Source organism: Pseudophryne corroboree, chromosome 11 (assembly GCF_028390025.1).
Source record: "Pseudophryne corroboree isolate aPseCor3 chromosome 11, aPseCor3.hap2, whole genome shotgun sequence".
Taxonomy (NCBI): domain Eukaryota; kingdom Metazoa; phylum Chordata; class Amphibia; order Anura; family Myobatrachidae; genus Pseudophryne; species Pseudophryne corroboree.
Genome location: NC_086454.1, coordinates 51,386,668 through 51,411,403, shown reverse-complemented (window position 1 = coordinate 51,411,403; position 24,736 = coordinate 51,386,668). Strand labels below are relative to the sequence as shown.

Genomic DNA, 24,736 nt, shown 5'->3' with positions numbered 1-24,736 from the left:
ACAGGTCTATATAGTCGACATGACAATGATTGACACATTTATTTATTTTTCTTCATGTTTTGGACTTTTTCCTTCCTTGACTATCCATGTCACAAATCTCAACCTTTAATAACCTTGTTGCGAGCGGAGGGGAACCAGACACCGTGCCCAAAGCCTGGTGAGCAAAGTGAGCCCGCGAGGGGGCGCGTTGCTACAAAGGGTGGTCCCAGATGAAATAACTATCCACACTAACCCCAAAAATGCAAAAAAAAAAAAAAAAAAGTGTGTCGACCATTTTTGTGTCAACTGTTGTCATGGTGACCTTTTGACCCTGTTGGCCTTTCGTACCTGTTGACCTTTCCAGTGTCGGCCTTTCATAGGTCAACCTTTTGTCCATATGGTCTGGACCTAATGACCGTAGACCTACCCAATGTAGATCTTGTATGCCACCCCCGATCTGTGGTGAGCCTCAGTTTTCTGAGGTTTTGTTGCAGTGTGTGATTAGTAGTACATCTGTCCTTCAGACTGCAGGAGATAAAACAACATACACCCAAAAGATAGCAGACTAGGTGGGGCCAAGGTAGTGTTCTGTCTGGAGATAAAAGACCCATTTATGTGTAAATATAAACCAGGTGTCATTCTCTTGTTTGCTAATTGGATACCAGCATTGTCATCTGATTGTGACTGCATGTTGTGTCCCTTAGAAATGGTAACGCTTGTTGTCCTAGCAGAATGGGATTGACCCCTTATTCCTAGGCCATTCTTCATGTGGCTGCAGGGTTGTAGGAAGGGTGTATCTACCCTGTTATCTTCTCTGATTGGCTTTCCTGACCATTGTGGGGTAAATTATATCCACAGTGTATTCTGTGCAATCTCAGTAAGTGAGTTCCCGCAGGCAGGCATGGCTTCCTATGCCGTGCTCCTAATTTCTGCTGCAGTCTGGACCCTAGGACTAACGCTTCCACTGCGGGTAGGTCTGTCGCTACAGCTTGGTCTCAATTCTCAACTTTGTGTTCATACAACGGGGCATGGTGTATGATGGGATGGTGACAATACTTATAGACTCAGATATTAGGTTATAAGGCAACACATTCCCACTTCAATCAATGCAAAGCAACTCAGTTCCAGATACTGTAGGTACAGGAACTTTATTCTTGAATTTAATTGGACTGTCCCTCATCACATGGCTTTCATTAATAGGATCATGGCTTTCATTAATAGGATCATTTCATCAATAGGCTTTCCTGTTATGACTTCTTGCTGTGATTTTTAGCCTTGTATTATTATTATTATTATTATTATTATTATTATTTTATTTATTTTTTATAGGTACCTACATGTCATATGCCAACTTTTACTAAATCCATAGCTTTCCCATTATCTCTTCTTGCTGTGCTTTTTAGCCTTGTATTATTATTATTATTATTAATATTATTTATAGGTTTCTACATTACATACTGCAACTTTTTCGGAAATTCATATCTTTCATGTTTGGCTTCTTGCTGTGCTTTTAGCCTTGTATTATTATTATTAATATTATGATTATTATTATTATTATTATTTATAGGTACCTACATGTCATATGGCAACTTATACTAAATCCATAGCTTTCCCGTTATCTCTTCTTGCTGTGCTTTTTAGCATAATATTTATATCATCCGGTTAGTGAGTTATGGACCTTGGCCCTCATTCCGAGTTGTTCGCTCCAAGCTGCTTTTAGCAGCTTTGCACACGCTAAGCCGCCGCCTACTGGGAGTGAATCTTAGCTTAGCAAAATTGCGAACAAAAGATTCGCAATATTGCGAAAAGACTTCTCTGTGCAGTTTCTGAGTAGCTCGAGACTTACTCTGCCAGTGCGATCAGTTCAGTGCTTGTCGTTCCTGGTTTGACGTTACAAACACACCCAGCGTTCGCCCAGACACTCCTCCGTTTCTCCAGCCACTCCCGCGTTTTTCCCAGAAACGGTAGCGTTTTTTCAAACACTCCCATAAAATGGCCTGTTTCCGCCCAGAAACACCCACTTCCTGTCAATCACATTACGATCACCAGAACGAAGAAAAAACCTCGTAATGCCGTGAGTAAAATGCCTAATTGCATAGCAAATTTACTTGGCGCAGTCACAGTGCGAACATTGCGCATGCGCAGTTAGCGGAAAATCGCTGCGATGCGAAGAAAATTACCGAGCGAACAACTCGGAATGACCACCCTTATTCAGCTTCAGTTGCAGTTTTGTGATTGTAGCAAAACTGCAACTGGCTGCGATCGCGTATGCTGGGGGTCGCCCCGCACAGGGCAAGGCCATCTACTATGCAAATGCCCAGCAGTGATGTGATTGCAATTCAATTGTGATCGCATCGCTGATTTGTGGCTGCCTCCGCAGCCAGGCTATGAAGGCAGGCGCACCGCCTCCAATTTTTTTAATTGGAGCAGCCGCGTGTGACTTCGCGCAGCTGCCCCGATAACGCTCCGGGCACCCCTCCATTTTTGACGAAACGCCCATCCAACGCCCTCCGCTGTTTACTCTTATATACTAATGCTTATTTATTTCTTTAGAATGACGCTTCAGTGCTGAATGTCGGTAAGTACAACAATACAATCTGTTTTACACACCAATGTATAATCTTACACACCCATTTTATTTTAACCCTGTAAAGCCTGACATATCAAATACCAGGCAGAACATTTTGGGAATTTTTTTTTTATTGGACCTTTTGACATAGCAAAACAACAATGCATACATGCTAGATATTTATATCCTAATCAGGAATTTATGCAGATTTATTTGATCACAAAAATTTTTTAGAAGCAAAAAAATAAATGTTTTGTTTCATATTTGGAACAATTGAATTCTACAAACTTTTATTTTGCATTGGGGGTCATTCCGAGTTGTTCGCTCGTTATTTTTTTCTCGCAACGGAGCGAATAGTCGCTAATGCGCATGCGCAATGTCCGCAGTGCGACTGCGCCAAGTAAATTTGCTAAGAAGTTAGGTATTTTACTCACGGCATTACGAGGTTTTTTCTTCGTTCTGGTGATCGGAGTGTGATTAACAGGAAGTGGGTGTTTCTGGGCGGAAACTGACCGTTTTATGGGTGTGTGTGAAAAAACGCTGCAGTTTCTGGGAAAAACGCGGGAGTGGCGAACGCTGGGTGTGTTTGTGACGTCAAACCAGGAACGACAAGCACTGAACTGATCGCAGTGGAAGAGTAAGTCTCGAGCTACTCAGAAACTGCAAAGAAAAGTCTTTTCGCAATATTGCGAATACTTCGTTCGCAATTCTGCTAAGCTAAGATTCACTCCCAGAGGGCGGCGGCTTAGCGTGTGCACTGCTGCGAAAAGCGGCTAGCAAGCGAACAACTCGGAATGAGGGCCCATGGTTTTGCCCAACTGCTAACAAATTTGCTGCTGGGAAGTGGTGCAAGTAGAAAAAATGTCTTATAGGTACTGTGCGCCGAAAAAATGGGTGTGGCCAAATGCCACATGGGGCGTGGCCAATGATAATGAGGGCGTGATACACATATGGGTGGGCCAGATACACTTATGACACAAATAGTGCCAGATACACATATGCCCCCACAGTGCCAGATATGCCCCCACCATGTCAGATATGTTCCTACAGTGCCAGATGCACAAATGCTCCACGGTGCCAGATGCACAAATGCCCCACGGTGCCAGATGCACAAATGCCCCCAGTAGTGCCATATATGCCCCCACAGTGCCAGATACACATTGACCCAGAGTGTCAGATACACATATGCCCCCACAGTGCCAGAAATGCCCCCACTGCGCCAGGTACACATATGCCCCCACTGCGCCAGATACACATGCCCCCACAGTGCCAGATACACATGCCCCCACAGTGCCAGATACACATGCCCCCACAGTGCCAGATACACATATGCCCCCACAGTGCCAGATATGCCCCTTCAGTGCCAGATATGCCCCCACAGTGCCAGATATACATGCCCACACAGTGCCAGATATGCCCCAGCACCGTTGTTGCTGCTGCCTGGGGCTGGCACTATCTTCTGCTGCTGGGGAGAGGAGAGCGCAGCACGCGCTTCTCCTGCCCCTCTCCTGCCCTCAGTCCGGTTTCCTGTATATTAGAACTGGCGCCATTCTGCTCCTGATTGGCTGGCGGTCCGCGAGCTCTGATTGGCTCACGAACCGGCTCAGTGCACACTACCGCCCGCCGGATTCAGGGGACTCAGGCAGGCAGGAGAGGAGAGGCGCATGCTGCGCTCTCCTCTCTCCAACACCTGGTGTTTTCAAGGTGGCAGCCCGGCGATACGGCGTACCTGCTGGGATTTTCTTACAGGTACGCCGTACCACCCCGTACCGCCATACTTGCTGCTGCTGGGATCAACTCTGAATTACCCCCTATATTCTTTCTTTTTACACACTTATAAAGGCCAGAGATGGGGGGGGGGGGGGGACCGCCTCGGGCTTCTAATTGTAAAGCGCAATGGAATATGCTGCGCTATATAACAAACTGTTAATAAATAATAAATAATATCTGTCCCCTCTGCAGTGCACAAGGTTTTGCCAAACTGCTAGCAAATTTGCTGCTGCGATCAGATCTGAATTCCCCCCATTGTTGTGTATTAATATGCAAATGACTCTGCGCTCCTTACCATAAAGGTGCCATACTCTGCATAGGGGCAGATTCAATTATTGTAGCTGCGGGGTACTAATTGTCAGCCCTGAGAGGGTGCACTTAGGACATTATTTAGAGGCATACGCAGGCAGATCTGCGTCCATCTCCTCACATGTTGGGGGCCGCTCAGCACAGTGCAAGGCCGCCCAGCATATGTGACGGGCCGCCTCCTGATGCATCCGCAATGGCATGCAAGGTTGACCCCCTGGCAGCGCAGCCTGGCAAAATCCCTATTTTAAGCAAAATATATGGGGATTTGAGGGGGTTATTCAGGTCGCATCGCTTAGCGATACACAGATCCCCAGAGGCCCTGACTCCGCAACTCAGCACCTGGGCTGCCGGCCTGGAAGCCCCGAGATGGCTAATGTAACAGATAGAGTGGGTGATATCGCGGAGGATAATGTCTGGACGCTGAATCAATGTAAAAGGTGACAGTGCTGTGCAGTGCAGTGGGTGTGCAATGTCACTGACACTGCACAGCACTCTCACCTTTTACATTGATTCAGCGAGTCAGTCAGTTCTGCCAGCCAGTCACTATTCTTAGCGCCGGTGTCCCAACGCACCGCATTACAGGGAAGTAGACGCACTAAATAAACTACAGCTCCCAGCAGCCCTTAGCGCTGAAGCATTCAGACGCTAAGGGCTGCTGGGAGCTGTAGTTTATTGAATGCATCTTCTTCCCTGTAATGCGGCGCGTTGGGACACTGGTGCTAACAATATTGACTGGCTGCTTGGCTGCTGTGCGAGTCTCCGGGAGATCCACTGCCAAAGGGAGGACAGCAGCTTAGCTACTTCCAGGAGGAGAAGCAGGAGAAGCATTACCCTCCCCTCCCCCACTCGCAGTACCTCCAGGCCCTAGCTGTGGCGCCCGCACACCCCCTCTCCACCACCCACGGTGGCTCCGGACCCCCTCCCCCACCAGCAGCACCCCCACACCCGCCCCTCCCCCACCTGCAGCACCACCTGCCCCTCCCCCACACCCACGGTGGCTCCAGACTTGCCTGCTCTTCCGGGGGGCCGGGAGGGTCACCCGATTTTCGGGAGCCTCCCGGCCATTCTGGGAGAGTAGGAAAGTATGCTTTCCATGGAAGCTTGGAGAGCCAGAAATCTGTACAGACCATAAAAAAGGGACTGTACCTGCCAAAATGGTCCAGCTGGAGGGTATGCCACTGCACCTGCAGCAAGTCTCTGTGCTGTAGATAGGGGGGGGGGGGGGGGGGCGGGGGAATCCTTTTACTGCAGCATCCTATGTCCTGCTGCCAGTCCGCCTGCCCCCTCCGGCATCAACAATCCCCACTCCCTAGCCGCGGCGAAGGTGGAGCAAAAGCTGCTGCGGCCACCGGCATACATGTGTATGAAAGCGGCGCAGCGGAAGGCTTTCATAGCCGTCCCTGCGCCGCATACTCTCTGAGCCCCGGAGCCTCCTCTGAGCATGATGTCACAGAAGTGCCTCCCCGCCATAGCCGTGCTCAGATCCCCAGAGGCCCTGACTCCGCAACACAGCACCTGGGCTGCCGGCCTGGAAGCCCCGAGATGGCTAATGTAACAGATAGAGTGGATGATATCGCGGAGGGTAATGTATGGACGCTGAATCAATGTAAAAGGTGACAGTGCTGTGCTGTGCAGTGGGAGTGCAGTGTCACTGACACTGCACAGCACTCTCACCTTTTACATTGATTCAGCGAGTCAGTCAGTTCTGCCAGCCAGTCACTATTGTTAGCACCAGAGTCCCAACGCACCGCATTACAGGGAAGTAGACGCACTAAATAAACTACAGCTCCCAGCAGCCCTTAGGGCAGGAACATTCCAGCCCTTAGAGCTGCTGGGAGCTGTAGTTTATTGAGTGCATCTTCTTCCCTGTAATGCGGTGCGTTGGGACACTGGTGCTAACAATAGTGACTGGCTGCTGTGCGAGTCTCCAGAAGAGTCACTGCCAAAGGGAGGACAGCAGCTTAGCTGCTTCCAGGAGGAGAAGCATTACCCGCCCCTTCCCCACTCGCAGTACCTTCGGGACCCATCTGCGGCACCCCCACACACCCCCTCCAGCACCCGCGGTGGCTCCGGACCCTCTCCAACACCTGCAGCATCCCTGCACCCGCTCCTCCCCCACATGCCGCACCACCGCACCAACCCCACCCACGGCCCCCCCGCAACCGCTCCTCCCCCATCCGCGGTGGCTCCGGACCCCCACCCACGTCACTCCTCCAACCACAGCACCTACTAGGTGATTCATCAGGCCCTGCGTGCGCTGTTCACGCCGTTGCAAGGGGCTTCGACCCCTTAACCATCGCACGCCCTTTGTCCGTGCAATATTTAACCACTCGCACAATTATGATTAGAGGTAATACTCCATATAATAGAAATATTGCATGCCACAAGGGCGTGCAAGGGTTAAGGGGGCGTAGCCCCTTACGACGGTGTGACGAGCGCCTGTAGGGCGCGATGAATCACCTAGTTATTTTTATTTGGCCAATAATAACATGCAATTTTTGGGCTAAAAAAAAAGCAAAGTGATGGAAATTGAGGTACAAGATACGGGACAGGTATATTGGGGTGCTTTATGAGAGGCACATGTGTTTTTAGACCTGCAGGTGGGAGTAATCAGTCTGTTTTTTTTTTTTAAAGTCTCCTATAATGACCCAAATATACAGGTATACTCATTTTTATGTAGCCCAAATTTAATGTGAGCACTTATTTTACTGAAAAAACAGCTTTCTATAATTTTTTCATATTTTAAAATAAAAAGCATTTAACAGTCATTTGACCCAATTTAATTACACCAAATAATTTTATTGTGCCCTAATAGACTTCTATAATGTTTTCCTATAATGTTTGGCGTTTTTGGGGGTACAGTCAGATTTCCCTATACTTACCTCTGTTTTTGCCAGCAAGAATTACTGCGCGACCTTTTGGGTTTCAGCAGCTGCGTGTGACGTCACGCAGCTGCCGTGGCCCACCCCACAATCGGTCTGGACATGCCTGTGTTGTCCGGACTGTGCCCCTCAAACGGTGCATCAACGCCCACAAAACGCATCGTTGGTGGCCCGTCACCACTCCATCCCCCCCACACACAGGACATAGACTGTGATCGCAGTTTAAGATCTTGCACACGCGCGCAAAGGCATATGCGCATGCACACATCAGGGCCGGTTCTACACCTTGTGGCGCCCAGTGCAAAAGTTTCCACTGGCGCCCCCCCTACCCCCGCGGTAAAACAGTTGCGCCGTAGTTGTGCCCCCAGTAGATTTGCCCCCTGTAGCTATGCCCCCAGTAGATTTGCCCCAGTAGTTGTGCCCTCTATAGCTATGCCCCCAGTAGATTTTCCCCAGCAGTTGTGCCCCCTGTCGCTGTGCCCCCTGTTGCTGTTCCCCCAGTAGTTGTGCCCCCTGTTGCTGTTCTCCCAGTAATTGTGTCCCTTGTTGCTGTGCCCCCAGTAGTTGTGCCCCCTGTTGCTGTTCCCCCAGTAGTTGTGCCCCCTGTCGCTATGCCCCCAGTAGTTGTGCCCCCAGTAGGTGTGCCCCCTGTTGCTATGCCCCCAGTAGTTGTGCCCCCAGTAGTTGTGCCCCCTGTTGCTGTGCCCCCAGTAGTTGTGCCCCCTGTTGCTGTGCCCCCTGTTGCTCTGCCCCCAGCAGTTGTGCCCCCTGTTGCTGTGCCCCCAGTAGTTGTGCCCCCTGTTGCTGTGCCCCTTAGTAGCCACTTACAAACACAAAAAAAAACAATAATACTTACCACTGCCCCGCTCCTGCTTCTCGACCGCTGCTGCTCCGTCTGGCCGCCCGTGGCTCCTCTCTATGGGAGAGACGTCATGACGTCTCTCCCATAGCAGCGCCGCACAGACACCAGAGGTCAATAATGACCTCAAGTGTCTGACAGGTGCGCCGGCTGTAGCGGATGCCCACACAGCCCACCGCGTCCGCTGCAGCCGGGGAGCGGGGTGCGGGTAGGCGGCGGGCACCTGCGGGGTGACTGCAGCCACGCCCCCAGGCCGCAGCGCCCCGTGCGCAGGCACTGCTTGCCCGCACCAAGAACCGCTCCTGGCACACATGTGCTGAAATTGCCTAATCGTGATTTCAGCACATTAGTGTACCATGCTGAATCAGGGCCTAGATGCGTCAGACTGACGTGCTCAACTTAGTAACTTTGTAGTATCTGAATACTTTCCAAATCTGCACCTGCATCACAATGTGTAAGTACCATATTGTACCCTATAGGGTATCTGGCTGATAGATCTAGAGTAAAAAGATAGGCAGTCAATAGGTTGACTCCAAATGGTCAACAAGCAAAAGGTCAACAGATCAAAAGGTCAACAGGTTTAAAAGGTGAATTTCCAGGAATTTAGTTGTTGTGGGCGCCCTCTGCTGGGCATCTATACAACTAGGCACATGAAGGAGCAATTCTACTTAAAAGCATCAGGTGGACTATGCACACCTCAATTAGCTGTAAGAAGAGATGTGACCCCTGTGGCTATAGGCGTCCAAACAGAGCAACATTTGAATTGCTCTGTCGGGCACCCACATGCTCAGCAGGGGGCACCCACAAGAATTGAATCGCCCCTTTAGAGACAGTAAACCTCACTGTACTGTACAGTACAGTAAATATAGGCCTTGGATGACTGCATTGCCACCACCTGGTGGTCACATGTGGTAATGCAGCATAATTATTTTTTTTTTTTAAATAGACTGTTTTGGCCAACAGTCCAGGCTCTCCACCACTAGTGAACTTCCTAATTTGTTAAGAAAAGAACACCAACACATTATCTGACTATAATTACAAGCTACCAATTAAGAGTTGACTCTAACCCTAATTACTTTTTTAACCATACTTGCCTACTTTTGAAAAAGCATTTCAGGGAGATTGTGAAAGTAACGCATATCAGCGCGGCACTGTAATGCTATATCGGAGAGTCGTGTCATGAAAATGACTTACATCCAAATGTAAATGAGCCCCATAGTTAGTAAGATCTACTTATTGAAGAAAAGACACCGATATTTTGCAGGATTTGTTTGTGTATTGTGTTTTACAAGAGGTTCCATATACTGTAAGTGGCCACGAGAAACCTTATTTAAAATGCATGTAACCATAGGGATCATTGTGCCTTATAACCAATACATGAAAATGGCACTGATGATCCCATTTAATGTATATATCTCTGATTTATTTCCCCCTCCCCCCCCAAGAATGTAACAGCTACATATGGGGGTAAAGTGCAGTCAGGGAGATTGCTGGTCTATTCAGGGAGTCAGGGAGATTGCTACTGTTTCAGGGAGTCTCCTGAAAAATGAGGGAGGGTAGGCAAGTATGTTTTTAACAAATGTTTACAATTTTTATTTAGTTGTACTTAAAAGTGAATTAACTTAGCCTATTTGTTCCTCTTTACAGAAATCCCCAAGCTTCGGATTGAACGTGATATTGTTAAAGTGTTCAAACGCAATATCAGGTTATGTGACAACTGCAAATGGGAAAAATCCAGCACTGGGATAGTTAATGTGCCCTATGTCTTCTCTTCCTATTATAGTAAGTTGGAATCCTTCTTTACTAGATGAGTACACTGTTGCCGAGAGGCATGTGGTCAGGTATTATCTGGTGATAAAGGGTAACTTCATCTTTATTTCATCCCTCCTTAAATCCTCCCCCCACCTCTAATGGGCCCTACACACCTGGCGATTGGCCGCCGAGGTGCCCAACGGCCAATACGGCCGGCCGGCGACCCGGCGGCTGGGGGGAGTGAAGTTTCCTCACTCTCCCTGTCACCCAGCTCCATAGCCCTGCATGCTAATATGGACGAGATTGTCCATATTGGCCTGCATGTATAAGCGACCCGGCACCAACAATGAATGAGCACGGGGCCGCGCTTCGTTCATCGTTGGTGCCTACACCCTGCAGGAGAGATCGTTGATATCTTTCAGTGGTATCGCGTAGTGTGTAGGGCCTATAAGAAATAACAGGTGTACCCGACCTTTGCCTGTTACCTGGACACTGCTATTATTCGGATAGCACACGGATATGCGGGGGCAATGTATGAACCTGACCATTCCAACACCTGCAGCTATCGATTTCGATAACTGCAAGTGTCAATGCCCTATCTCCACAGCAGGGAAAGCGCTGTGGTGGGTGCTGGCTCCGGGCTGCAGAGGAGATCTCGCGAGACTTGCGAGGTCTCGTGCATGCCCAGTGAGCCGGCTGCAGGGAGAGACACAGTGCATCAGCTCTAGGCTGATGCACTGTGGCCGCTGACAGGTAATGCTGGAGGGGTGCGTTTTCAGTCCCCCACTCCGGCAGCCGAGCCTTGGTAAAGAGGCGCGATATTTGCCTCAAATGTGACCCTGACTGGTTAACATATGTGTAATGAGCCGGACATATTAATAAATATTGTAAAAATGACCATTATCTAACTAAAAATGTATATATATAACAGTATATGTGTTTATATACTGCTGATGTGGAGTAAAAGTGTGGTGAGTTAACTCGGGCTCTGTAATGCTTATTGGGGAGCGGGAAAAGCTTTTGCCTCGCGACTCTCCTTCAGAGACTGGTATGTACCGCTGCCTAAGATCACAGCTGGGGGTGCACGAGACATCACAATGGTGGGGGTCCCACGACCTGAGCGGGAAAAAGGACTGCTCTCGAGACCCTCAGGAGCACAGTATAAAAAGGGGAAATCACAGCGGTTTACCTCACACTGGTGCCCCTCTGGTGAGCGTAGCTTCTTTCTCTCCCTGCCCTGCGTTGAGAGAGCTGTGATGTAAACATTCAGCAGGAGCAGGGGAGAAGAAGGAGACTCAGTCCGGAGGGAAAGCACCCGAAGATTGAGAGAGACGAGCGGCATAAGCGAAGAAGAAGGAGTGCGGCCGGCGCCAGGAGGAGAAGACGAGAGGTGGACCACAGCGGAGAGAAGAGAGACCAGCGGGAGCGGAACAGGCGAGAGAGGTGGAGGAATGACAAACTAACGGTACATCATGGTAAGATACCCACCTGAGGAGATACTGCATACAGCGCTGCACCGCTGCTAAAGCCTCCGCTGTCAGCTGTTCTTCCCGCCCGCTGGTGATAGACCGCCTCTGCTGCTATCCCCTCCTGTAAGAGACGCCCACAGTAGTGACCATCGTGAGGGAGCCACCTCCTGAGCTCCGCTAGTACAAGCCGCCCCTGTCTCTATTCACGGCAGCCAGAGTCAGAGCCGCATGCCCCATTAACTTTGGTGACGGAGTCACCTCCGGGGCTCCGATAAACAGAGCCGTCTATGCAGTAAATAATGCCCGCCAGAGCCTCCCATATCTTTACCATTATATAGTAAGCCCTCTGGTGAGCTCCGCTAATAAGAGCCGCTTATACATACATCCCTGCCAGCTAGAGCCGCTTACTGCCATAGCTTAATATAGAAGCAGCCTCCTTCTCTCCCCTGTTACAGCAAATTAACGAAATATTCCATCCTTGAATTACTGTGTACTGGCAATGGGCTGGAGCCTATTGTAAAGACATCCAAGGTCTGTGATATATATATATACAGTGACATATTGCTATTTAAACTCGCACAAGGCACTACACTCTTCCGGTATATTACTATGACTTTCTATGCTTTATTAGGAAAACGGAAATAGGGGACATCATTAGTCACCTCACAGGACTGGGTGTTAATTTATGAAATATTACCTACAGTGCACTGGAGCATCATAATGATCCTTATACCTACAGAGGAATGATGACATTATTTTAAAAGATGGAGAGATTAGAACAACCATACCAGAGCCTCTAATAAGAATTTAAGTAAATGGCTGGGGGAGGAGTTTTTTCAAGTGACAGTCAACGTGGCAGTAATATTTAAGTACTAATTACTAAGGGATAAATTTACAGCTCTGTAGAAATATATATATTGTCCCAAATGATATCCAGTATAGCTATCAATTGGAAAGGGATTGCTGCAGACAGGAATATTGAACTCTAGTGAGGACAAATTTGGAAACTTACTTGCTGATTTATACTCCACTCTTTTTGGAAAGAAGGTTACATTTGGATACAATAACAACTTTGTATCACAAGTAAAACAGTGATACAAGTAACATATCTTAGCAGGAGAATTGTCAGGAGTTCCTGGTGTTGTGGGGAGATCAACAGCATATGCAGTAAATAACAAGTCCATCAACTTCAATTGGAGGAAAAGTTACAGCCTAGTCGAATATATATATATATATATATATATATATATATATATATATATATATATATATTCAGAAAGCATAGGGACTACTGGTATAATCCAAGAAGGAATCTATACATACATATAGATATATATGCATATATATAATCTCCAGGAACTGATATATGTATTTAATATTATAGAATGTTATACCTAAAAAGTTGATATGAAATGTTATGTAAAAGAAAATGTACTATAACCAAAATGAAATAATATTGCTTGGAAAGAATACATAGTGGAGCTCATTTTAGAATTGTCTTGTGTATTAGACAGTATATTGTATTAGTATATCTTCAATTTAGTTTTATTTATAAAATATGAAAGTAAAAGTATAATATGTTGGTTATATTTAAGTAACAGCTACTAAATATATATTTGTATATACAATTAAACCTATAGTGAGTTTTGATTACTTACCTGGGGTGTAAAGAGATGAGGAAGATCTGAGGAATATTGGGTACATAATTAACTGTAAAATATAAAATAAACACATAGAGTTAAAGGGGGTTTTCCCAAATTTACCCATGAAAAAAATATAACAATTTCCAACATAAATTTGGGTGGAGGCACTATATAGAAGTTAAATTTTAAGTAACTCAAGATAAAATCTCCCACCACTGAGGGTTACACCTCTATCATACATTTACCCCACAGCCTGTTAACATGGCAGTTAGGAGCTGATTGGCTGGTACTTTGGGGGAGATGTATTAAGCAGTGAAAAGAGTGGAGAAGTGATCCAGTGGAGAAGTTGCCCATGGCAACCAATCAGCATTGAAGTAACATTTATAATTTGCATACTATTAAATTATACAGAGCAGCTGATTGGTTGCCATGGGCAACTTCTCCACTGGTTCATTTCTCCACTCTTTTCACTGCTTAGTACATCTCCCCCAAATCTCTCTCCACTTTATCGCCCTCTAAGGCTTAGTGTACCTCTCCCAACCTCCAAGGCTTAGTACATATGCCCCTAAGACTGATGATTCATTGGACTAACCGGGCATTTACCAGGGCTCATCAGACCCACATAGCTGCGTCTGCTCTGTTCTACAGTCCACAACAACTTCACTGTCTTGTCTGCTGGACATGTCTAAGTGCAATGAGGATGCGTCTTCTGCTCAATATTCCACTTATGACCCCAGGATAGCTGTAGACTGAAGATCCGATTCTTCGCAATTCCATAGCATTATCATCGGGAAAAACTTCCAGCGGTTTTGCTGTACCTGATCCTCAGTGCCCCCTGCCATACCTGATCCTCAGTGCCCCCTGCCATACCTGATCCTCAGTGCCCCCTGCCATACCTGATCCTCAGTGCCCCCTGCCATGCCTGATCCTCAGTGCCCCCTGCCATGCCTGATCCTCAGTGCCCCCTGCCATGCCTGATTCTCAGTGCCCCCTGCCATACCTGATTCTCAGTGCCTCCTGTTATGCCTGATCCTCAGTGCCTCCTGCCATACCTGATCCTCAGTGCCCCCTGCCATACCTGATCCTCAGTGCCCCCTGCCATGCCTGATCCTCAGTGCCCCCTGCCATACCTGATTCTCAGTGCCCCCCCTGCCATACTTGATCCTCAGTGCCCCCTGCCATGCCTGATCCTCAGTGCCCCCTGCCATACTTGATCCTCAGTGCCTGCCCCCTGCTATGCCTGATCCTCAGTGCCCCCTGTTATACCTGATCCTCAGTGCCCCCTGACATGCCTGATCCTCAGTGCCACCTGTTATGCCTGATCCTCAGTGCCCCCTGCCATACCTGATCTTCAGTGCCCCCTGCCATACCTGATCTTCAGTGCCCCCTGCCATACCTGATCTTCAGTGCCCCCTGCCATGCCAAGTTCAAAGTCACTGAAGTCTTTTGTGTTGCTGGTTTTTATTCTCACAGTTTCATAGCATTAACATCTGTTACTTTTTTCCACAGCTGATCTAGAAAAACAACAGATTGTGTTCGCTCTGCAAGAGTTCTCTCTAATGACCTGCGTACAGTTTAAATACAGAACGAATGAGTTAGACTACCTCTCAATAGAGGATGGGATAGGGTAAGTCCTAAATAGATCAAAACATTCTTCTTGTCTATGGATGATTAATGGAATTAAAGTTGTGTACACACTGGTGACAAAATTCTGTTTGTAAGATGTGTTACTAATGCAATTAAATTATGAAATGGATCTGTTACGCCAAGTGGTACCTACATATTTGCATTTTTACATGTGTTTAACATGCATTGCACAGCAGTGTGTGTTTCTTAATGCCTCTTGTTCCATTTTGGTGCATCCAGAGCTTGATTAAGGCTTGGGGGGCCCGGAGCACTTATGACAGGGGGAGGCTTTAAAGTGCAGTATTTGAGAAGCAGGGATTGGGTCCTCATTCACAAGCCTTCGGCGTGCACATGACAAGGGGGGGTGGTCGCATGACATGCTGGGGGTGGTATGTCGCTGTCCCCAGTGTCATGCACTCAGCAGGTGAGAGAGTTCGCCCCCTAACTTTCTGTCCTGCAGGATACCGTAGCCCTAGGGCGGCAAAGTACCCGAAAAGCAGGACTGTCCTGTCAACATTAGAATCTAACCTTAATCTAGCGCTGGGTGCATCTGATGTGAATCAATGCAGTTGAAAACTTACATTCATCTGAATGAACGGCCCACTAGGGGGAATGCACTAATAGGGGCCCATACGTTAGAGGGGTACGGAGCTCTACCACATGCGGTGGTAGAGATCCACACCATCTGTATGTATGTATGTATATATATATATATATATATATATACACACACACACACACACACACACACACGCAATTTGTGCTCCGGCACTCGGCACTGCTATGGGGCTGCTATAGGGCTGGCTTGCTCAGGTGCCTTCCTCCAGGGGTACAACCCCTTTGCATAGAATCAGAAGAAAATAGTGAGGCGGCACTCGGATCCTGACGAAGGAGGAAACCCCGAAACGTTGATCCGCACTATTACATGTTTTGCTTCTTTACAAGACTCCGAGTTCCGCCTCATTATTTTCTTCTGATTCTATATATATATATATAAAATGTCTGCCTGCAAGGTGGTGCTCACGGAATACTACGTCAAAAACGGAATCGGGAGAAGTCTCCTGAGTCCGTTTTATCGTATTATGGCCCTCATTCCGAGTTGATCGCTCGGTATTTTTCATCGCATCGCAGTGAAATTCCGCTTAGTACGCATGCGCAATATTCGCACTGCGACTGCGCCAAGTAATTTTACAATGGAGATAGTATTTTTACTCACGGCTTTTTCATCGCTCCGGCGATCGTAATGTGATTGACAGGAAATGGGTGTTACTGGGCGGAAACAGGCCGTTTTATGGGCGTGCGGGAAAAAACGCTACCGTTTCCGGAAAAAACGCAGGAGTGGCCGGGGAAACGGGGGAGTGTCTGGGCGAACGCTGGGTGTGTTTGTGACGTCAAAACAGGAACGACAAGCACTGAACTGATCGCACAGGCAGAGTAAGTCTGGAGCTACTCTGAAACTGCTAAGTAGTTAGTAATCACAATATTGCGAATACATCGGTCGCAATTTTAAGAAGCTAAGATTCACTCCCAGTAGGCGGCGGCTTAGCGTGTGTAACTCTGCTAAAATCGCCTTGCGAGCGATCAACTCGGAATGAGGGCCTATATGGGCGAAATTCAGACCAGATCGCTGTTGTGCGAATTTGCAGAGCGGCCGATATTGATAGACTGCGCATGCGTACGGATCATAATGCGCAGGCGCGACGCCAAACAGCAAAAAAATCCTGACTTTTTTTATCGCTAGACAATCGCAGGCTGATTGACAGGAAGAGGCCGTTTGTGGGCGGTAACTGCCCGTTTTCTGGGAGTGTCAGGAAAAACGCAGGTGTTCCCAAGTGTTTTCAGGGCGGGTGTGTGACGTCAGCTTCGACCCCGTTCAGCCTGTTTGTATCGCACTGTAGGAGTAGGTCCTGGGCTACGCACAGGCTGCACACAGTGGTAAAAACATTCAATGGTGAGTGAGTTGCGAACGGATTTGTAGCTGTCCTCTGTCTGGGAAAGTTTTCGCACAGCGTACGCATGCATTTGCACACTTGCATGGGGCGGGTTTTTCACTCTCTCTGGGCGGCAAAAATGCAGAGGAGCGATCAGGTCTGAGCAAAATCTTTCTCTAATGGGCAAAACCATGTGTAGTGCAGGGGGGCAGATGTAACATGTGCAGAGAGAGTTAGATTTGGGTGGGTTGTGTTCTAACTGAAATATAAATTGCAGTGTAAAAATATAGCAGCCGGTATTTACCCTGCACAGAAACAATATAACCCACCCTGATTCAAACCTGATCGCTCCTCTGCATATTTCACTTTGGCTCACTTTATGGATTAAATAAGCACTTTTTTGCAATTTATATTTCTTATTGACTACGAGCGCCACTGCTTGTTGTATGTGCCTGTGGTATATATATATATATATATATATATATATATATAGATATATATATATATAGATATATATATATAGATATATATATATATATATAGATATGTGTGTGTGTAAATAATGAAAAGCTGGACGGCACTCAGGGAATGTTGCAATGTCCTCAAAATGTATTAAAAGATCATGTCAAGACATATATCGACCTTTCAGTGCTAGTTATGTTTCTTTAGTTGTTGTGTATCCTGAAACCGAAACGTCAATATATTTTTTTTTTACATGATCCAAACTACTATATATATGCATGTATATAATATATATATTCACCCCTGTCTGTCTACCCCTCCCCTTTATAATGTAAGCTCTTACGAGCAGGGCCCTCTTCCCTCATGTGCTTACCCTTTCTTACTTTAATAATCTTCAACTGTACCACATCCAGCAGTCTTCTGCCACCTGATACTTATTCCAGTGTCATCTGCTGATGTAACTATGTTTATTTACCCTGTACTTGTCCTATACTGTCATCAACTGTAAGTTGCTGTTTTCCTGTTTGATTATTTATGTACTCTGTAATTGGGCGCTGCGGAAACCTTGTGGCGCCATATAAATAAAGGATAATAATAATAATAATAATAATAATAATAATAATAATAATAATAATAAAATAATAATATATATATATATATATATATATATATATATATATGTTTTAGACTTTATGTATATGTTTTATATGTGTTAAGATGCCAAACGCCCGAGATACGCTTCTCTAGATGTGTCATGTACACACTTTCTTCCTGCACAGCTGCTTGTCCTGGGTTGGAAGGAAAGGTGGTCTCCAGACTGTCTCCTTCAGTAGAATGGAGTGTATTCACTATGGAATAATCCAGCATGAAGCGATGCATAATATTGGCCTGATGCATGAACACACCAGGATGGACAGAGACAGCCATGTGGACATAATATGGCAATACATCTCTAAACGTGAGTACATTATTCATTCCTGAGTCAATTAGTAGCCAAGAAATACAACAACATCACCTGGGCAGTACGGATGGTGTAGTGGTTAGCGTTACTGCCTCACATCACTGAGGTCATGGGTTCGATTCCCACTATGTCCCTGACTGTGTGTAGTTTGTATATTCTTCCCCCGTACTTGCGTGTGTTTACTCCGGTTTCCTCCCACAATCCAAAAATATACTGGTAGGTTAATTGGATACCAACAAAATTAACCCTAGTGTGAATGTGTGTACATGTGCCAGGGAATATAAAGTGTAAGCTCCACTGGGGCAGGGACTGATGTGAATGGGCAAATATTATCTGTAAAGCGCTGCGGAATATGGATGCACTATATAAATAACTGGCAATAAATAATAATAAATGACTATGTTTTATTATTTTTATTGTTTATTTCTATGAGACCACAAGAGTTCTGCAGCTCCTAACATGTAGCTGAAGCGGTTTGTACACATCTGCCGTGGCGCTATTACTATGAGCTAATAAATAGCCAGATAGATGCTTTATACAGACATGGTGATGGAGAAAGAAAGTCACCGCCATCCAATATGGGGTATTTACTAACAAAGGGGCAAACTGAGAAAGTACAGAGTAAACCGACAGCCGGCAATGAGCAATAAGCTTAGACGGGGCTAGTGCCAGGTAGATTAATGCTATATGAGGTACTTACAGCATTTACAGGATGGAGACGACGTCAGGATCCCTCCCTGGAAACGGCCGCGCACGCCTGTGTTCACATGGACACTCCCTGAAAACGGTCAGTTGACACCCACGAACGGCCTCTTCCTGTCAATCTTCTAGCGATCGCCGGTGCGATCTCTTTCTTCGTTAGATCCGTCGCTCCCTGGCACTTCCGACCTGGTCGCACGGCAGCGTGCGATCAGGTCTGAATGACCCGCATAGTCTGGGGGCCGCCCAGCAGCATTTTAGGGTGTGCTGGGCATGCCACCAGAGTGATTAAAACAAGGGCGTGCTGCTAGGCTCCACACCGCGCACATGGTCCTAAATTTGGTATGACACGGTTCAGGCAGCATTGAAGAATAAGCCAAAGGGTGGTGGGTTCTTCAGCAGGCAAGGATAAGGCTAACCAGTGGCGGATCCAGGGGGGGGCACTCGGGCCCGTGCCCCCCCTGTCATTTGTGGCCTCCCCCCGTCCCCGTCCCCCCCGCGGCGTCGGCGCCGCACAGGGAGATGACGGGCGCCCGCTGAGATTGTGTTACCAGCGGGCGCCCGTCTCCCTGCACAGCGGTAGCCGGAGCGGCGTCCGGCGCTGTCACTGCGCCGTGCGCTATGGGAGAGACGTCAGTCATGACGTCTCTCTCATATTACTGAGAAGAGGACGCCAGCCAGGAGGAGGACTGCAGCGGCGCGGGAACGGGGCTCGGTAAGTATTATGTTTTTTTCTTCCTTAATGCAGCGGGGGGATCTCCTGGGGGAAAACTACAGGGGGACATTACTACTGGGGGGGCATCAACAAGGGGCATTACTACTGGGGGGGGGGATTACTACTGGGGGCATTATAACTGGGGGCATCACTACTGGGGGGGCAGCTACTGGGGGCATTATTACTGGGGGGCACTTACAGGGGGCATTACTACTGGGGGGTCATCTATTGGGGGCACCTAATGGGGGACATTTTTACTGGGGGCATTATTACTGAGGGGCATCTACTTGGGGCATTACTACTGGGGGGGTCATCTATTGGGGGCAGCTACTGGGGGCATTATTACTGGGGGGTATCTACTGGGGGCATTACTACTGGGGGGTCATCTATTGGGGGCAAAGTCCTAGGGGGCATTACTACTGGGGGCAAACTACTGGAGGACATTATTACTGGGGGGCAAGCTACTGGGGGCAAGCTACTGGGGGACATTATTACTGGGGGACATCTACTGGGGGCAAACTACTGGGGGGCATCTACTGGGGGACATTATTACTGGGGGCCAACTACAAAGGTGGTAACTACTGGGGGGCATACTACAGGAGGGCATTACTACTGGTGGCTTAACTACAGGGGCATTACTACTTGGGGGCTAAACTACAGGGGCATTACTACTTGGGGGCTAAACTACAGGGGCATTACTACTTGGGGGCTAAACTACAGGGGCATTACTACTTGGGGGCTAAACTACAGGGGGGCCAAACTACTGGGGGCATAACTACAGGGGCCAAACTACTGGGGGCATTACTACTGGAGGCTAAACTATAAGGGGGGCATAACTACAGGGGGGCATTACTACTGGTGGCTAAACTAGTGGGGGCATTACCACTGGGAGGCTAAACTAAAGGGGGGAGGTAAACTACTGGGGTCATAACTGCAGGGGCATTAAAACTGGGGGCATAATGACTGGGGGCATTACTACAGGCAACATTACTACTGGGAGCAATACGGGCATTGCATAAAGGACACCACTACTATGGGGTCTATATAAGGGGCACTACCAGTACAGTGGACATTGCATAATGAGGGCTACAACTGTGGGCATTGTATAAGAAGCGCCACCTCACATGCACCGAAGCCGCACGCAAATGTACTTGCCCCTTCCATGGTGCCCCCCTATCATTTTCTTCTGGATCCGCCCCTGAGGCTAACCACCAGTTTTCAGAGGCTACCACTACCAGAGTGTCTTTGGGTCTTAAATCCAAAAATAGACATATATTTGTCATAACATTCTGGCCTGTCCAGTTCCTCCTTCAGGAACAATAGTGTCTAGAGACATCAGCCTTTGGACTAAGCATGCACTTTTTTGCTGTTCCTTCTCATTTAGATAACTGCTTTTTGTCCCATGGAGAAATGTGCTGTTTAAACTTGACTTGGGTGGCATATACCCAGATCCTGACCTGTCTATAGGGCCGTACTGACGGGGAGATTTCCCCAGATATGTGTGCTGAGCGGACTAGCACAGACCGCTCAGCACATATATCTCCCCCCCACTCAGCACAGCGTGATGTGTGCTGAGCGAGGGGGGGAACGGACACGGTGGACCACTCATTTCATTCAGGCCAATTTAGCACTGGCGATAGCGACGCGCGGGACCGCGCAACGCTGTCGCCAGCACCCCTACACACGGAGCAATGTTCAGCTAATTTCTAATCAATCTACTAATCAGATTGCTTAGAAAGTAGTTGAACATCGCTCTGTGTGTACCCCCTACCTTATCAGTCACATCTCAAGCTGTTTTCAGCCACTGTTCCCCCACCAAGTTACTCTGGGATCCTTTACTTCTCTATCTGAATGCCCATACAACAAGAAGTACACAGAATATCAAGTGGTGTGGTGGACCTGGTTCTTGTAGACCCACACCACTCCTTGGTTGAAGTCAAGACAACATCTTCTCTTCTCCCTTTCCAAGGTATGCAACAGCTGAAAGAGTGTTTGGTTGAAATATTCCAAAGGCTCTATTTCAATATTAAGATCTGGGCAAATAGTGGATCTTGAAGTAGAAGTTCACCAATCCCATACCTGTCGTTGTTCCACGGCTCTCAACTTTGCCATCTTTAGGACCAGGCATTGTTGCAGTGGTAAGTAAAAAAAAAAACATCCTACAAAATTCAAGGAAACCCACAGGAGTCATGAGGATTGTTTTGTGACAAATTCTCTTTGTCACTGGCACCTGCCAGCATCCACTTGATATGTCAAATGTGGAAAGCTGCTGAGCACGACCAAGTGCAGTGAGGAATACAAAGCGTCTTGCACAGACAATCAACATAGAACCTGCACCAAGATGATAGACAATGTCCATGGGCTCTTGATCTCTATCATAACATGATTATCTAACATCTTTACCAGCATTGTCTTAATTTCCTGGCAAAGTATTGTAGGGATGTGCTTGTACCACTCCCAGATGGGTTGGGTATGATTGGTCAACAGTTATCATGTCAACATGAGAATATCAAAATGGGCAAAGTGTTGATATGCATCATACTCAGCATGTCGACAATGACCATGTAGACATTAATCATGTTAACAAATGGTCCCTGGTGGTCTAGGGGAATATTGCCTTGTCCTGGTGGCTGCAGTGGCTCTGTCTTCTTCCAAGTCATGCAAGGAACAGTTCTGGTGGCAATGTCTCAGCAGAGGTGTTCTAGTGATAATTTTCCCCACTATTCCTAATCCCTACCCCTAACCCTTCCAACAGTGGCTAACCCTAACATTTACCTGCAGCCTAGCCTTATCCTACCCTCGCCCACTAACCATAACCCCCCTGGTGGCACCTAACTCTAACTGTCGGCATCTTTAGACTGTCGACATTTCACATGATGACAGTTCAAATGTCAACGCTGTGTGACATTCGAAGGATTTTCAGCATGGTGCCTGTCGACAGTTTGAACAATGTCAACATTTTAATGTTGACATTGTCATTATGAATGTCAACATGGTTACAGTCAAGCTTCTGACCAGATACCCTCCCAGATGGATAGTTTACCTCTGATGTGGATTTCATGCTACAAGCTGTCAATGTAACCCAAATCCTTTTTGTAATGGGAGAAGGCTTTCTATGTCTCCATAACATCTGTCTAGTTTTCTGATGTCCGCCAATCCAAGTTGGTCTCCATCTGCTCTCCAGGATGGTCCAGACATTTCAATGAAAGGTGGGTTTCTCCTCCTTTTTCACTTCTGTATTCCAAGGTTTATATCACTGGGGAGAATGTGGTTCTTGCTGGTATCCTTTGTTGTTTGTCTCCTATGTTACATTCTTGACAATGTTCAATTAGTATTCAAAAGTAGGTCCATAATCCAATAAAGGGGACTGATGGGTTCCACCAAGACTTCCCTGTCTTCCCCTCTCCATTGCATCCACACCATCATGTACATCAGCACTTCTTGTCTGGTGGTATCTTGGATCTCCAACACTTAGTTGTTGTTGGTTTAATGAGGCTCTAGGGGTACTGTCTCTGGGCAGTGCCAACCAATATGTCCGATCGACTAAGATCTTCAGCACATGTGCTCTTCACATCTCTTCAACGTCCAGCCAATTCCTTTCTTCAAGCGACCTCTCCTCATCTGGGACCTCCATCACCACACACCCTTCTTTGTTGATACATTTCATGCATCAGTGGTACATCCTTCAAATCTCTTGAACGGCTACCTTGGCACTTCTGAAGGTGGAGGTGCCACAGATGATGGCCAAGTAAGGATTGAGTTTATCATCTTTATACCTGGCTACCATGTCTGCCTGTACGCACTAGAAAGACAGGTCCACCTCCCATTTTATTATGATCAACAACTGATTCGACGACAGTTGAACTGCTTCTCTCACCCGGGTTAACAATTGTTTGCAAAGGAAGGTAGTGGACGAGGTGCCTCTGTAGATGTTCTCCAGGATTTTAAGTATACTAACAAAGGTCCCTCACACAATTATTGGACAGTAGGGCCAACCTCCAGGAATCTACCTCTAGTATGTACAGGGTTTCCTCCATCTTCATGCTGTCCGTCGCTTTGAATGGCTGAGCTGTCCCCTTCAGATGGTCTTGCCAATCAGACAGCATCAGGTTGCTACTATCGTATGGCAGCATATAATTCACACTACCAGCACCCTAAAAACACAGTTTCAAGATCTATCAGTCCAAATTGGCTTGCTATGGTGCGTCTGATCAAAAGGTACATGCTGAGCGCCAACTGGCTTGCTGCTGCACCAGCATCCGATAGGTACACAGTGAATATTTTCAGGCCCAGGGTGGGAGAAAGTTGCGGCCAGGCATCTTAGATGTTTTTCCACAATTTGACTGTCGCTTGTTTCCCATGTGAGGGGTCAGGCCATCAGCATACAGCCCATATCTATATATCAGATAATGCTCTCTATACTGTGAATCATACGGACATAATTATACATATAAAAAACGTAGGCGGAGCATTATCTTATATATAAACATAACACTGGCCTGCTTACGAATGCCATGACTCCACCCATGAGGAGCGAGCGACATTTTTTCTAATAAACAAAGAATAGTTGACAAAAGAACTCACATTTTATGAATGATGATGTCATAATTAATTGTTTATACAAATAACCTTTACAGGGGTTAATATATTTAGTACCATCCCTTGTGTATTACAAGAGTGGATTGAAGGATAGACACAGTACATTGAAAGTCAATAGATTGATACCAAATGGTCCACAGGCAATAGGTCAACAGGGTCAAAAGTTTGACAGTTAAATGGTCAATCTTTTGACCCTGTCATCCTAAGTACGTTGAACATTTAACTGTTGACCTTTTGACCCTGTCGACCTATTGACGGTTTATGTCTATGATACGGTCAACAGTGGCAAACGCAGGATTTGCATGGGGGGGGTTTCCAGAACTGGGTGGAGCCAAGTACGGGAGTGGGGACTGAGGTGACCCAGTATATGCTGGGTCCGTAAAACTAGTGTGTCTGTGTATATATATATATATATATATATATATATATATATATATACATATCTACACCTATGTGTATATATATATATATATATATATATACCTATACACATATACATATATACATAGCA

General features: G+C 46.9%; 1 protein-coding gene across 1 annotated transcript in view; it reads left to right on the top strand.

The window, feature by feature from the left end:
- Positions 1–880: 880 nt before the first annotated feature.
- LOC134968637 (astacin-like metalloendopeptidase) overlaps positions 881–24,736 on the top strand; it is a 61,594-nt gene continuing 37,738 nt past the window's right edge. Inside the window, exons 1-5 of the mRNA XM_063944166.1 lie at positions 881–949; positions 2,533–2,557; positions 10,016–10,150; positions 14,742–14,859; positions 18,031–18,209. Coding sequence (XP_063800236.1) covers positions 881–949; positions 2,533–2,557; positions 10,016–10,150; positions 14,742–14,859; positions 18,031–18,209 — 526 coding nt within the window. The remainder of the gene's footprint in view (positions 950–2,532; positions 2,558–10,015; positions 10,151–14,741; positions 14,860–18,030; positions 18,210–24,736) is intronic.